Genomic DNA, 14199 nt, shown 5'->3' with positions numbered 1-14199 from the left:
CTTATAAAGTAGCAAATGCGATTTCCCTGTCAAATTCACAAAGAAGCTGACCATCTATCTTTGACATTGGAGGTTACTTGCATTAAAGGGAAATACAACAAGGTAAGTTGTCCAATTCTAACTTTCATTCTAACATTTAATTCTAAATGTTAAATGCTAAAACAAATGAGTGGTTAAAAAAACAATTACAACAATAAAAACTTCCCCAATGTTTTCATAAATAAAGGAGAATATTGTATTTTATCACACAGAAAAGACTTACCTTCCTAAGTGTCCTGTATTAGACATAGTATAAGATTAAGGTAACTATTTAACAGTCATGAATAACAAGAATTTCCTAAAATCATGATGTAAACCACTAAACAAAGAGAATGTTTTAATCAAAAGACTAGAGTGCCAGATATATCCAATTTGATATCTGTCTGCCATATAATTGAACTATGAATTTGCACATCACTATAAAAGAGCTTGAAAACTAGGTCATTTGTATATATAAATAAAACTTTTATTTGAAATAGCGTGAGAGTCTCACTTTTCCTTTCTAGATGGATTATGAGAGACTTTGATATTTCAGCTTATGAAGTTGGTAAAGTTTTACCTTTTTATTTTACCATGTCATCTATAGTAATAAATAGCTTATATGCCAAGATTATATATTCATTGTAGCTGCATAAATGTTTGAGAGTTAACATGTAGACTTATTAGTATAATGCTCTGAAATTTTCAATTTAATTCAGTTCCTTAATAATTAAATACTATTCATGCCCCACTAATTTCAATTGATTAAAAAACACTACTGTAGTCAGTAGTTAACTTATAATTCAGATAATGGCAGTATGGATGAAATAATTCAGGTCTTGTCTCTTAGAACATATAGTGAACTCGCTTGCAATATAAATATAACCTTTAAGATATGTATTGTCTGGAAAGTGCTAGAGTTTGGAAAATATTTGTATAGTACTCTTAAATCTCTTTCAGCCTCTAGTCTCTGCCTCATCTTCCCCCATAGAAAACTCCTCTGAGCAGCTACTCAAAACAGGATACTTTGAGAGAGAGATACAGACAGACTGTGTTTGTTCTGTGTGTCTTAATACTTTACTTCTAGAGAAACAGATTTTAGCCCAAGCATGTCTGTTTATGAGCACATTCAGGTGACTGCTGAGATAATGGGATTGCTGATATACTGCTTGTAGTGGCTTGGTAACCATTCTTTATAATCAGAAAGGCAAATGCAGTTTTGAAGATAAAAATGGACATTTCCTGGAAACTGCATTTATTGCAGAAGGACAAAGTGTCCACATTTCTTGGAATCAAAGGGAGTTAATGCAGAAAGTGAATAGTATTCTACAGAAACATGCAATTTTCAACAGGACAGCAAATATCTAAGTGGGTGAGAGGAGCAGAGGTAATAACACTGAAAGTCACACGTTAAGTACAATGCTTGATATTGTATAAGCCCTTGCTGAGGTCTACTTAACAGGCTAGGGGCTGAGAAAACTTTTATAATTTTCCCCTTTTTAGGTGCCCCCAGTGACATTTTGAACACTTTTCTGCACAAATGAGGAATCCCACACTGCTACTGCAGTGGATGTAAAGAAGACCTTTATAACCCAGCCACTGCTATAACATTTGTAAAACTATTATGAATGAGTTCTTGCCTCTTAAAACATGGCAGCTTTGGATAGTAGCCTCTGTCTGTGGCTGTTAACATGCCAATTGCCTTTTCTTTTCTTTTTTCTTTTCCTTTCTCTTCTCTTCTTTTCTTTTCCTCTTCTCTTCTTTTCCTTTCCTTTATTTTCCATTCTTTTCTTCCTTCCTCCCTCCTTTCCTTCCTTCCTTCCTTCCTTCCTTCCTTCCTTCCTTCCTTCCTTCCTTCCTTCCTTCCTTTCTCTCTTTCTTTTTGCCACCAGGATTATCACTGGGGCTCAGTGCCTGTAATACATAGCCACTATTTCCTGTGATAATTTTTTCCTTCTCTCTCCACATATATTTAGAGGAAAGGGGGAGTGGTGGAGAAAGAGACAGACACCTGCAGCACTACTTCACATCATGTGTAGTGTCCCTCTTACAGGTGAGGATTAGGGACTCGAATGTCTATATTCTAGTGGCTGTGTCACTGTTTGGCCACTCAGTTGCATTGAATAAGCCGTTCCAGTGTTTGTATTCTCCAATACTCTATCTTTAAAAAAAAATTCTTTATTGAGGGATTAATGGTTTACAGTCGACAGTAAAATACAATAGTTTGTACATGCATAACATTTGCCACTTTTTCACATAATAATATAACCCTCACTGTGTCCTCTGCCATCATGTTCCAGGGCTTGCCCCCCCATCCCAGTCTTAGACTGTGATGAAATATACCAACTCCAGTCTAAGTTCTGCTTTGTGTTTTCTCTTCTGATCTTGTTTTTTCAACTTCTGTCTATGAATGAGATCATCCCTTTATTCATCCTTTTGTTTCTGACTTATCCCATTTAACATAATTTCCTCAAGTTCCATCGAAGATGGGCTGAAAATGGTGAAATTACCATTTTTAATAGCTGAGTAGTATATATGCCACATTGTGTATATATACAACTTACTCAGCCACTCATCTGTTGTTGGCCACCTGTGTTGCTTCCAGGTTTTGGCTACTACAAATTGTGCTGCTATGGACATAAGTACACACAAATCTTTTTAGATGGGTATGTTTGGTTTCTTAGGCTATATCCCCTCAATCTATCTTTCAATCCTACTATAAGGCTTTTGCTATGGCTTTCAGTAGTTAGCTACCTGGTTACAGTCAGGATCATCTGAAGAGCATCTCTCAGCTGGTCTCATTTGAAATGTTAAATAGGAATTCCTTCCTTTAAAACCTTTAGTCATTTTGAATAGTTCTAAAAATATTAGTAGAAGCACTTGTAAGAGCAAGAAAGGTATTAATTTTTTTTTTTTCTCAGAAACTACGCTGAAATTTGAGAGTGTGAAGGGGTCCTCCTTCAGAAAGTCTTAATACTTAACAAGTGCTTTTTCTATGCTGGAACAAACTGTTTCTCTCTTTCTGTACTGGGCTAATGTCTTCTGAAGTCCCCTTTGATTTCTCAAGAAGTTATGTTTCTAGAGGTTTGAATGAGAGAGAATATGTTTCCTGATGTTTATTATATTTTAAAGCATAAGTGTCCATGCTCTTGTGTTTTATAATAAGAAACATTTATTAGGTTTTGTTTCTCATTTCTGGCATATAACTCTTAGGGCCCTTGACATTTTCTAGGTGATGAGATTCACAAAGGTGTCTTTGTCCAGGTTAGTGAGAGGACATTGGACCATAACCTAGAATTTAACTGGTTGCCAGGAAACATAATCTTGTGATTAGAGGTTGAAACTTTTGGCTCTAGTTGGTCCTCACTCTGAGAAAGAAGAACTGGATGTTAAATCAATTCCTAGTTGTCAGTGATTTAATTAATTATGTTATGTACTGAGACCGCCATTAAAAAAAAAAAAAGGGATGGTCTGACTATGGCATACCTCACTGAGTGCGCACATTACCCTGTGCAATGATCTGGTTTCAAGGCCCCATCCCCACTTGCAGAGGGTGCTTTATGAGTGGTGAAGCAGAGTTCCAGGTGTCCCTCTTTCTCTCATCCTCTCTATATCCACCTCTCCTCTCCTTTTCTGTATGTTTTATCCAAGTATTGGGAGCAAAACTCTGGTGGTGATAAAAAATAAATACATTAAAAAACCCCAAAGGGCTCTGTTCCATCTCCAACATCATGCATTTTAACAATAATTAAAAATTATTTGTCCCTACAAGCTAGTGTCTTTATTATTTTTCATTTACTTGATTATACAGGAATACATTTATGAAAATGTCACATGGTCTCATTTATTATGGTTTTATTTATTTATTATTTTTATTAGTCAGTTAATTGTGATTTACAAGATTATAAGATAAAAGGGGCATAATGTCACACCACTCCCACTACCAAAGTACTATATCACCTCATCTACCTCAATGAAAAAAAAGTTATTTATGATAATAAAGTTATTTATCATAGTTTTATAAAATTTTTTGAAAACATTAAAAAACAGAGAGTTCAGAGAGATTCCAGGCTGATGAATATATGAAGGTTCTGGGTGGAGTTTTATTTGCTCAGACAACGTGGAAGCTCTGTGCTCTTTCCATATACCTTGATTCTGAGTATTTTTTTTTCCATCTGGCAGTTCCCATATTATAATCATTTGCAATAATCTGGTGATATAGTTAGTAAGCTGTTCTTGTGAGCTATGTTTGCTCTAACAAATTAATTTAACCCAAGCAGGAAAATTATTGGAACCTACACTCTGTACTGCACCAGTCAGAAATACAGGTGGCCATCTGGGCTTGCAAGTGGCACCTGGCATATACGTACATTTATGTGCAGGGTATGAGTGAATATGTATAGAGGACAGTTTTGAAAGGATGAATCTTTTTCTGTAGAATTTGATGCTATCAGCTGGAAAATAGTGTGAGAACAGAGCTGCACTGCAGTATACCTCATAGTATCTGGAGAGTTGCTGGTTGGTGTTGAGAAACTCTCCTCCAACTCATTGGAATTGATTTCAGGAATTAAAGAAGTACTACAGAGTAGTTTTTGCTTTTCTCTTCAGCAAACTTTATAGCTTTTATTGTTGATGAAGAGACAGTGTCTATTTTAATGCATTTAAATGAGTTCTCAGTGTGCAAACTTTGCTTGCAGGTGTTTTTCTTACTCTAAGAAAAATATGTAACAATTCTTAAATTATAATGATCTTATTGGGATTAAAGAGGTGTAATCTGAGGACTAGATAGTAGTATTCTTTTGGCTATCTCTCGGCTAACTTTTGGAGAACATTTATTATTAACCATTAAGGTTTTAATACTTGTAGAACATATTTCTTGGTATTCACAGTACTCATGTCCATAATAATTAAAAGTAGATGTGTTGAATAGAGTTGTACAGATCAGTAGAGTATTATAAGCTCTGATCTATATAGAACTTTATCAAATTACTGACTCCAGATATATTATTATGATTAATTTCCCACATTTAATTATGGGGCTGTTAACTAAGAAGCACAGCATCCCTTCATAGTCAATTCTCAACTTACAGTGTAGAACATAGGCTTTTGTGATATTTCATATTTATATCAGTCACCAGTAAAGAAGACCAAAATAGATGATTTAAAGCATCTTTAAGGAAGATTGCAAAAGGAAAGAGTGAACTAAAGAGAGAAATATCTTATGGGAGGACACATATTCCTTTTCTATCCATGTTCTGTTAACTTTACTTATCCTATATTTTGATATTATCTGGAAATATTCTCTCATGCTTAGAAAAAATCGAGAAGGGATGACCCCGTTATTCAGCACAGTTTGTATTTCAACCACCTGCAGGTCTGTAGTTCATCTTCTTAGAACAACCCTCCTGGGTCCCAGGTTGACATACCTAGGACTAATTAGCTGCCCTCTCTCTCCGTCCCTTCCCCGGCACTGCTACTCACTCAAAAGGTTCGCTGGGGTCTGCTCTCTGGAGCTCTGGAGGGATGGGGATTCGTTTGTAGTACATCTCCCAGTCGAAGGCACCTCGCATGGCATCCCCAGCTTGGGCCTCGTACCCAAAGTGGTTGTGGTCAATGACATCGATCATGGGACACACGATGGTTTTGTGGTTTAGTGCAATCTGGTCTGAAAAATGAAAGCACAAATGAGGAGATGACATGCCTGCACAGATCATCTATCATTTTCAGCAGACAAACCCACACATAGCCTGTAGTGGGTAAAGCTGGCAGCCTGCTTCCTGGTCACTTTTAGAGCACTTTTCTGACTCCCTGGATATTCAACATAATGGGATGGGACAGTGATTAGGTGCAATTAATGTTGCTGCATTTTCCTTTAAGAAAGTCAAGTCCCAGAGAGACTTGCAGAAGTCCATTTAGTTCTACCTCTGTCACATTTTCACTGTGACTTGTCCCCAATCTGTCATTTTATCGTGCATCCAACATGTGTGGAGCATAAGTAGTACTTGTGTTCCTTCAAGCATACAGCCAGACCCTGCTGAGAAAATATTGGCCTTCTTTCTGGAGATTCCAAAGTATAAATATTTAACTTCATGGCTGTTTAAAGCACCTAATCTTATAATGGCCAGAATGGTGGGTCTATCCTCCTTTTATCTCAACCCACTGAGTACTGATGGATGAGTCATTCTTGGTTTTCAAACTTTTCAAAAATTTTGTAAAGTCCTATATTGATACTGTTATTTGGTATAGGTTATTTTTATTAAAACTATACATTTTTATCTTCTCTCATCACATCAAAAACTGTATTAAGTGGTTGGATACTCTTGCTATTATTCCTGCTACTATTAAATATTTTAGTTACTACCAAGTGACTTATGCTATTTCTTTTTTTTAAGTTTTTTTAATTATATTTATTTATTGGATAGAGACAGCCAGAAATCAAAAGGGTAGGGGAGATAGAGAGAAAGAGACAGAGACACCTGCAGCACTACTTCACCACTTATGAAGCATTCCCCCTACAGGTGGGGATGGGGGCTCAAATCCAGGTCCTTGTACACTGTAATGTGTGCACTCAGCCAGGTGCACCACCACTTGGCCCTGACTTATGCTATTTTGAATTGTATTAGCAATCCTGTAAGGTGAATTTGATCATTCGCAATGTACAAATGAAGAAACTAAGCTCAGAGTAATTAAATAACTTGCAGAAAGTTAATCATCTTTCAAGAGCAAGAATCAGGATTCAACTTGCTTTGGTCTAACTCTAAACCCATAGTTTTTTTTTTCAGATTGGCATAATGCTTCTCATGAAGAAGAAAGGTGACCTTCTTTTTAGTTCCACCCTTTTTCTTTATATATATATTGTTAGTGTGAATTATTAATAGTCAGTTCTGGGAAGTAGCATTTGTATACTTTGTCTCACCTAGAATAGCTATATGTAAAGTATTTTCTTGCTGAGGACATGCATTTAATCGATATTTATTATAACAAACTGACAGAACTTTTAAATGAATTATCTGTTTCTGGTTGTGTGGAAGATCTTTGGAAATGGCATGTGGAATAAATTTTCTCTAATGTCTTAAAAAACATTGTTTAGAAATATGAGACTTGGTTATTTCACTCTTATTTATTTTGATGATATTGATAAGGCAGAGTATGTAACTACAGAATCCTGTGGAATATCTCTCCTCCAGGCCATTTATTCATTAATTTGTTCATCCATTATTCATTCATCCATTATTTCAACCATTATTTATTGAGTAGAAACTATATGTCTTTTGACACTTTTCTAGATTCTGAGACTAAAGAAGTGAAACACACACACACATACTCTTCAGGGATGGAGCACAGAATATATATAATAAGTAACTGAATTATCTAATATTTTAAAAAGACTTAAGGAAAGCAAAATCAGGTAGGGGGAAGGTGAAAATCTGGCATGTGAAAAAAGTTGCAGTTTTATGTAGCATGGCTATAACTTGCTTTCGCAGGCCTGGGGGTCACCTCAATCATATTTTCTGCTAATTAGCCGACACAGCACTCCTCCCTGCCAGTCCTTTTTTATGTTAATCTCCATCAAGGACTCTGGAAGCACCAACTTTCACCTGGACAAGCTTTATAATGGATTTTAATCTTTATCTGAAAAGTATTTTCCCATAGATAGCTTTGACAGTGGAGACCATCACTACTGTGTCCAAAATATTTCTTCTCTCACCTCTGTAGGTATTTTAGTACTAAGGTCTCAAGGATTTTCTTCAATCAAGTTCAGAATCAGATTGATTTACAAGTTTCTTGACCACTAAGGAGTCCCAAGGTGACCTGAAGAGAATGATTCAGTTAAATTAACTGTCAACTTTCCCTTCAAATTTCCTTTCAGTCCTCTTGCAACTGTACTAGCTTAGGGTAAAAGCAGCATGACTAATTTTTCATCTAAGGCTTGTGCCTACATTTCAATTTCCAGGGATCAACCAAACAGACTCTTAATGGGAAATTGAAATTCAGGTATAATCCCAAGGTGAAAAATGAACCAAGAAACTGTGTGGCTCCACCTGTTTTTTTTTTTTTTTCATTTTGGATGATGTGTCAAGACACTGAAAGAGGAAAATAAAAAAGATAGTGATCCTGAGCTTGAATCATTTCTTATCCATCAGGCCTACAGGAAATGAAAAGCTGTAATGAAAAAAAAATTGGTTTACTCTTATTTTCTTGCTTTCTGCTCTCTATTTTTCTTCTTTTTTTATTTTGTTTTCTTGTTAGATTCACATGAATAATGAGAGGCTCACTAATGGACATTTAAGGATGCCTTTGGCTCATAAATAAATCAGTCGTTTTGCTGACTTCCTTGAGTATTCAACACCATATAGGTCACATTCAGTTTGGAGGAATCTCACTGCTATTGATGAAATTCTTAGTTGCTGTGTCACTGGACAAGACACTTTTAATTAAAAGTTCAGAGGAGTTTCTCACCATAGGAGCCCTGAAACACTCCTGTTGATTAAGACGGCTAGGCAGTAGTCATCTGTGTAGTGTGTGTGTGTGTGTGTGTGTGTGTGTGTGTGTGTGTGTGTGTGTGTGTATGTGTGTAGTTGCCAGTTGTTTCCTGTTTTAAACCCTATAAGGTTTCAATTGATTTTCCCCTCCAAATCTTTTACAAATGGAGCTTTGCTGGTTTGGGCAGAAATATCACACAGCAGTTGGTAACAAATCATTCTTTCTGAAGCAACTGTTGTGAAGGCAGTTGCTAGTGGCTTGGGCTCCTAGATCAGGGATATAGTTACAATAAAAGTTGGTATAATGAAATGTGAAAAAAATCAGAAGTACAATGTATGCACGCTGAGAACTTTTTTAGAAACATTATTTTTTCAGGCTTACAGTTTATTTCTTATTCACTACTGCACTTCATTGTGAAATAAAAAAACAAAAGAGGCAAACTCCAACTAGGAGTTGCACATATGATTTTTGGCTTGGCTGACTGTCTGCACTTCCCTATGTCTAAGTTCAAATACAGTGTGACAGTTATCTTCTTTCTTTCGGCGTAGCTGTATTGTGAGCATTCACCATATGTCACTTGGATAATAGCTCTGAACATTTCATAGGAGTGTCACATAAATATGGGGATAGGTGGGAATACAGATTTAGACATATAGAATGGTCCCAGAATTGGGAAGGAGAGCTAGCATTATTAATCCTCAAAATTATCAAGGCAATTATACCTGAACAATGTTTTGTTGCTGAACAATTGTTTTCCTCATCTCTTAGTAAGCCCAGAGTAATTGTTAAACTCTTCCTGTGTGATCTAATCTTACTGTAGTTGTAAGTAGTGCTTTTGAATTTTTTTTCTTTTAGTGTTTACTTCTTCTTCTAGTGTTTGCCTTTCTTCCATAGCCAGTCAACAGCGTCAGGTTGAGCCTGATGTAAAGTTTCGAGACCTCCTTTGAATCTGGAGAGGTGGCAGTCGTTGACTATGTGGGTCATAGTCTGTCTGTAGCCGCAGGGGCAGTTCGGGTCGTCTCTGGCTCCCCAGCGATGGAACATAGCGGCGCACCGGCCATGGCCTGTTCGATAGCGATTGAGGAGGGCCCAATCATAACGTGCTAGGTCAAAGCCTAGTTGATGCTTGCAGGGGTCTGTGATGAGGTGTTTGTTCTTTACCTCAGCTGACTGCTAACTCTGTTTCCAAGAGTCTGGAACAGAGAAGTTCAGTGTAGGCATAGGGGACCAGATTGGGTGACGAGACATCAAGCGTTGGACAGGGTGGGCAAAGATATCCGCGTATATTGGCAGGTCCGGTCGAGCGTAGACATGGGAAATGAACTTAGATGATGCCGCATCCCGACGAATATCTGACGGGGCGATGTTGCTAAGAACTGGCAGCCATGGAACCGGGGTGGAACGGATGGTTCCAGAAATTATCCTCATGGAGGAATATAGTTTGGAATCGACCAAGTGGACATGGGGGCTATGGAACCATACTGGGGCACAGTATTCTGCAGTGGAATAGCATAATGCCAGAGATGATGATCGTAGTGTGGAAGCACTTGCGCCCCATGAGGAGCTGGCCAGTCTTGCAATGATGTTATTCCTCGAGCCCACCTTTGCTGCAGTTTTTATGAGATGTTCGTGAAATGACAGAGTGTGATCGAGAGTAACGCCAAGATAGACTGGCTGGGCTTCATGCCGGATTCTCGTATCGCCAAGCTGCACATTAAGCTCACGCGAGGCCGAGGCATGGTGTAGGTGGAAAACAGATGATACCGTTTTTGCAGTGCTAGGGATTAGTCGCCATTTTTTACAGTAATCAGATATCAGAGACATGTCTTTCGTGAGTGTTTCCTAGAGGATGTCGAACTTGGATGCCTGAGTTGCACAGCAGATGTCATCGGCGTAGATGAACTTCCTTGAAGAAGTTTCTGGGAGATCATTGATGTAAATATTAAATAGCATAGGAGCCAGAACAGAGCCCTGGGGGAGGCCACTTGAGAGAAGTCTCCATCTGCTAGACTTGTCACCCAGATGCACCCGGAATCTTCTGTTTTGGAGAAGAAACGATATAGTGTTGGCCACCCATGGAGGCAGGCATCTTGAGATCTTGACTAGGAGACCACGGTGCCAGACCGTGTCATAGGCTGCTGTGAGATCAACAAAGACACCACCCGTCTTTAAATTCTTCTGGAATCCATTTTCAATGTAAGTTGAGAGGGCCAGGGCTTGTTCACAGGTAGATCTTCCTGGGCGGAAACCAGCTTGGGCGGGTGATAGGAATTTCTCTGTAAGATGAGAAATACGTGACAGAAGCAGCCTCTCAAGGAGTTTGTAACACACGGAGAGGAGAGAAATTGGTCTATAGCTGGCGGCCAGTGTTGGGTCTTTCTTTGGTTTCAAAACCGCTATAATCTTCGCATGACGCCAAACTTTGGGCATAGACTCAGATTCCAAGATGTGGGACAGGAATGAAGCGAGCCACTTCTTTGCTGCGGGACCCAGGTTAAGAATGAGTTCTGGGGTGATGTTATCATAGCCAGCAGCTATTCCCGGTTTAACCCTCTTCAAAGCGTCTTCCAGTTCAGACATTGTAAAGGGAGAGAGTTTTGGAGATGGACAAGATAACCGGAAGTGGGATGACCACTCGTGGGAAATTTCTCTTTTCCAGACTGGGTTGGTCTTAGCACATCCAACTTGAGTTAGGTGACTGGCCACTGAGTTTGGAGATACGGGAGGATGGGAGATGGGAGGGGGTTGGCTACAGGCACCCAGTCTGTGAAGAAGCTTCCAGGCCAGTGTTTACTTAGTTTACTTCCAGTGTTTACTTAGTGACTAGAGCAGCAGGAAAGGTGACCATCTATGATGAATGAAACATTTTTTTTTTAATCTTGAGTTCAACTGTGGTTGGTATTGTCTAAAATGTAATTTTATTTAATTTTATTGCAGTGTGAAGTCCTCATGCCTGTGTGATTTAACTGTTTCTAGGAATTTTTTTTATTTTTTATTCATGGATATATAGACATATGAATTAATGGATGGGTGGGTGTATAGATACCACAACACTTTCTTATAGCCTATGGATCTTCTCATAGTATTTTTGTTTTCTTTTAAAGATTTATTTAACACAAGATAGATAGATAGATAGATAGGGAGAGAGAGGGGAGAGAACCAGAGAGCACTCTGTCACATGTGATACAAGGAATCAAACTTAAGGTTTCATGCCCTTAGGCCCAAGACTCTAGTCATTGTGTCACCTCCAGGGTTGCACTTCCTCCAGTGCTATGATACTCCCATATGCTACTAGGGCTCAAACCCCAGCCTTCTAATCCCAGGTCCCCTACTCTACCAGGTCAGTTATTGCTCACCTCCTGGAATGTCCATCTCAGTGCCATTTTTCTAGTTAGCTATTTATCCTCAGCAGTGCATACAATAGAATTAGAAGATCCCATATAAAAATTACAGAAGGGCTGTCTAGTATTCCTTGGCTGTATAATAAATAGAAAGAAACTACCTACTACCTCTGAATCACAGTGATTCCTTCCAGTCCCCCTAAATCCCAAGACACTCCTCTCAACCCCACCCCCACAAGTCTATGTACTCACTAAGCAGTGGGGGCAGCCAGTTCACATTGACCTCACAGTGTGAGTCTAAGAAGGTCAGGACTTCTCCTCTTGCCATAGATGCCCCCAGGAGCCGTGTCCTGATAAGTCCTTCTCTTTTCTTGGTGCGGACAATCCTGACTTTGGAAAACCGGGCCATGTATTCTTCCAATTTATCCTTTAAGTGCTCTAGGGAGAAAGCAGAGCATGCAGAGAGGACACAGAACATCAGTTTCAACAGTCTCCAAGATGTGATGCATAGAATGTGTTGAGTTGGGGCTTCAGTCCATTTTATTCCCCTCTTCAACTGGATGAGATTTTATGCCTAGAAGTTTAGTATTTTGGACTTTCCAAAATATTTCATAAACTACAAAGACTGCCCTTTTTGGAATCCTGACATGCCAGAACTATCCCACATTTTAAGTGTTGGTCAGTCTCTGCCATGACTAGCCCTGGCTGGCACTTTGTGAAATCTGATGGTCTTTCTAGTCTATAAGATCTACCTAGGAAGGCTTCTGCTTATGTTCTCTGAATTAAAAATAATGCATGTAGAGCATAAAGAAAGGGGTGGGGGTAAACTATCACTCAAATCAATAAGACAAATATAGAACTCTCCCTGCAAGGTCATAGCAAGCCATGAAACCATTTCAACATTCTACTACTTAGCCCAAGTGGAGATGACTGACTGACTGGTTGTTACAGTTAGATACGGAAAGGAAAAGCAGTTGAGATACTACACATTCATTTGCAACTTAGTTATTTAAGCTCAGAAAACAAATATTTAGAAGTATTTCCTTGCTTAATTAAAAACAGTGATATGGATAAAATCATATCAAAGTATTTCTAGAATAAAAATTATCCATTAACTGTAATAAAATATACCGGTTTCTCAGTTCTTTTCATGCCTTATAGTTCCATCTGATAACTTTCTGTAGGATGTGCATTTATCTCATGTTTAGCCTCTATCTTAATTCATTTTCTCCTATATAGACTTTGTAAGAACCACTGGAGTTTCTAGCAAATGTTGTCTAGTTCACTGAAATAGTATCTTAATATATGGTATATTTCACTTGCAAACTTTCTCTGCATGTCTGCAGTTAAGGGCAATGTTAAGTCTCCCTTTGCGATCGGCAACAATAGGGGTTCATAATCACTTCATTGCCACTCAGTTAATTAGATGCCACATTATCTTTATATTGGAATTTCTCTGTCCAGAAGTGTTTATTTTCATTTTCAACACTCTTAATGCTGTTATTTATTAGTGTATTGAACTATCTCCATTTCTTTTCTTTCATATTTTACAAAAGAGTAAAATTAAATATTTAGCTTTCTAACTTTCACTTAATGAATGTCAGATGTATTTTTTCATGAGATTATTTAGATCTGTATAGCTTTATCTTGATTTTTTAAATTTTAATAATGATCAGAAGTAGATGGTCACACTTTGGAAAACAAAATTCTCACCAGTACAATAGGAGAGTAGACCATTCAGACTCTCAAAGTCTGAATTCCCTACTTGTATTAAGTAAGAAACTATGGGATTAGGCTCTGGTGCACCCACGTTACAATATGCAAGGACTCACATTCAAACCTTCAGTTCCCACCAGCAGGGGGAAAGCTTCACCAGTCGTGAAGCAGTGCAGCGAATGTCTCTCTTTTTCTATTTTCCCTTCCTCCTTCTCTCAGTTTCTTTCTGTATCTATTCAATAAATGAATTAAAAAAAAATAAGAGGGGGTTAGGAGTGATGTACCAGGTTGAGCAAACATGTTACCATGTGCAAGGACCTGGGTTCAAGCCTCCTGGCTCCCACCTGCAGGAAGAAAGTTTCAAGAGTCATGAAGTAGTACCATAGATTTCTCTCTTTCCCTTTCTGTCTCCCTGTTTGCTCTTGGTTTATCTCTGTATCTATCCAACAAAAAATGAAAAAAAGAAAAAAAAAGAAATTTGAGAGACGTCTTTTCCTTTTACACAGCTAGTTAAATTTATATTTAGAGATGTCAACACCTTTTGCAATGTTTTACCTTTAATTTTACTGAATAAAATGGACAAGGACTCTGAAGTTCAGAAAAGCAAAAAAAAAAAAAAAAAAAAAGGCATAGGCCTTGT

General features: G+C 38.1%; 1 protein-coding gene across 1 annotated transcript in view; it reads right to left on the bottom strand.

Moving 5' to 3' along the window:
* GALNTL6 (polypeptide N-acetylgalactosaminyltransferase like 6) overlaps positions 1–14199 on the bottom strand; it is a 1261228-nt gene that overhangs the window by 221312 nt on the left and 1025717 nt on the right. The window contains exons 6-7 of the mRNA XM_007523011.3: positions 12096–12281; positions 5500–5683 (exon numbers count right to left, since the gene is read on the bottom strand). Of these exons, the coding sequence (XP_007523073.1) occupies positions 5500–5683; positions 12096–12281 (370 nt within the window). The remainder of the gene's footprint in view (positions 1–5499; positions 5684–12095; positions 12282–14199) is intronic.

The sequence above is a fragment of the Erinaceus europaeus genome, chromosome 2 (assembly GCF_950295315.1).
Source record: "Erinaceus europaeus chromosome 2, mEriEur2.1, whole genome shotgun sequence".
NCBI classification, from domain to species: domain Eukaryota; kingdom Metazoa; phylum Chordata; class Mammalia; order Eulipotyphla; family Erinaceidae; genus Erinaceus; species Erinaceus europaeus.
The sequence above is the reverse complement of the archived record's forward strand: the minus strand, read 5'-3'. Positions and strand labels throughout refer to the sequence as shown.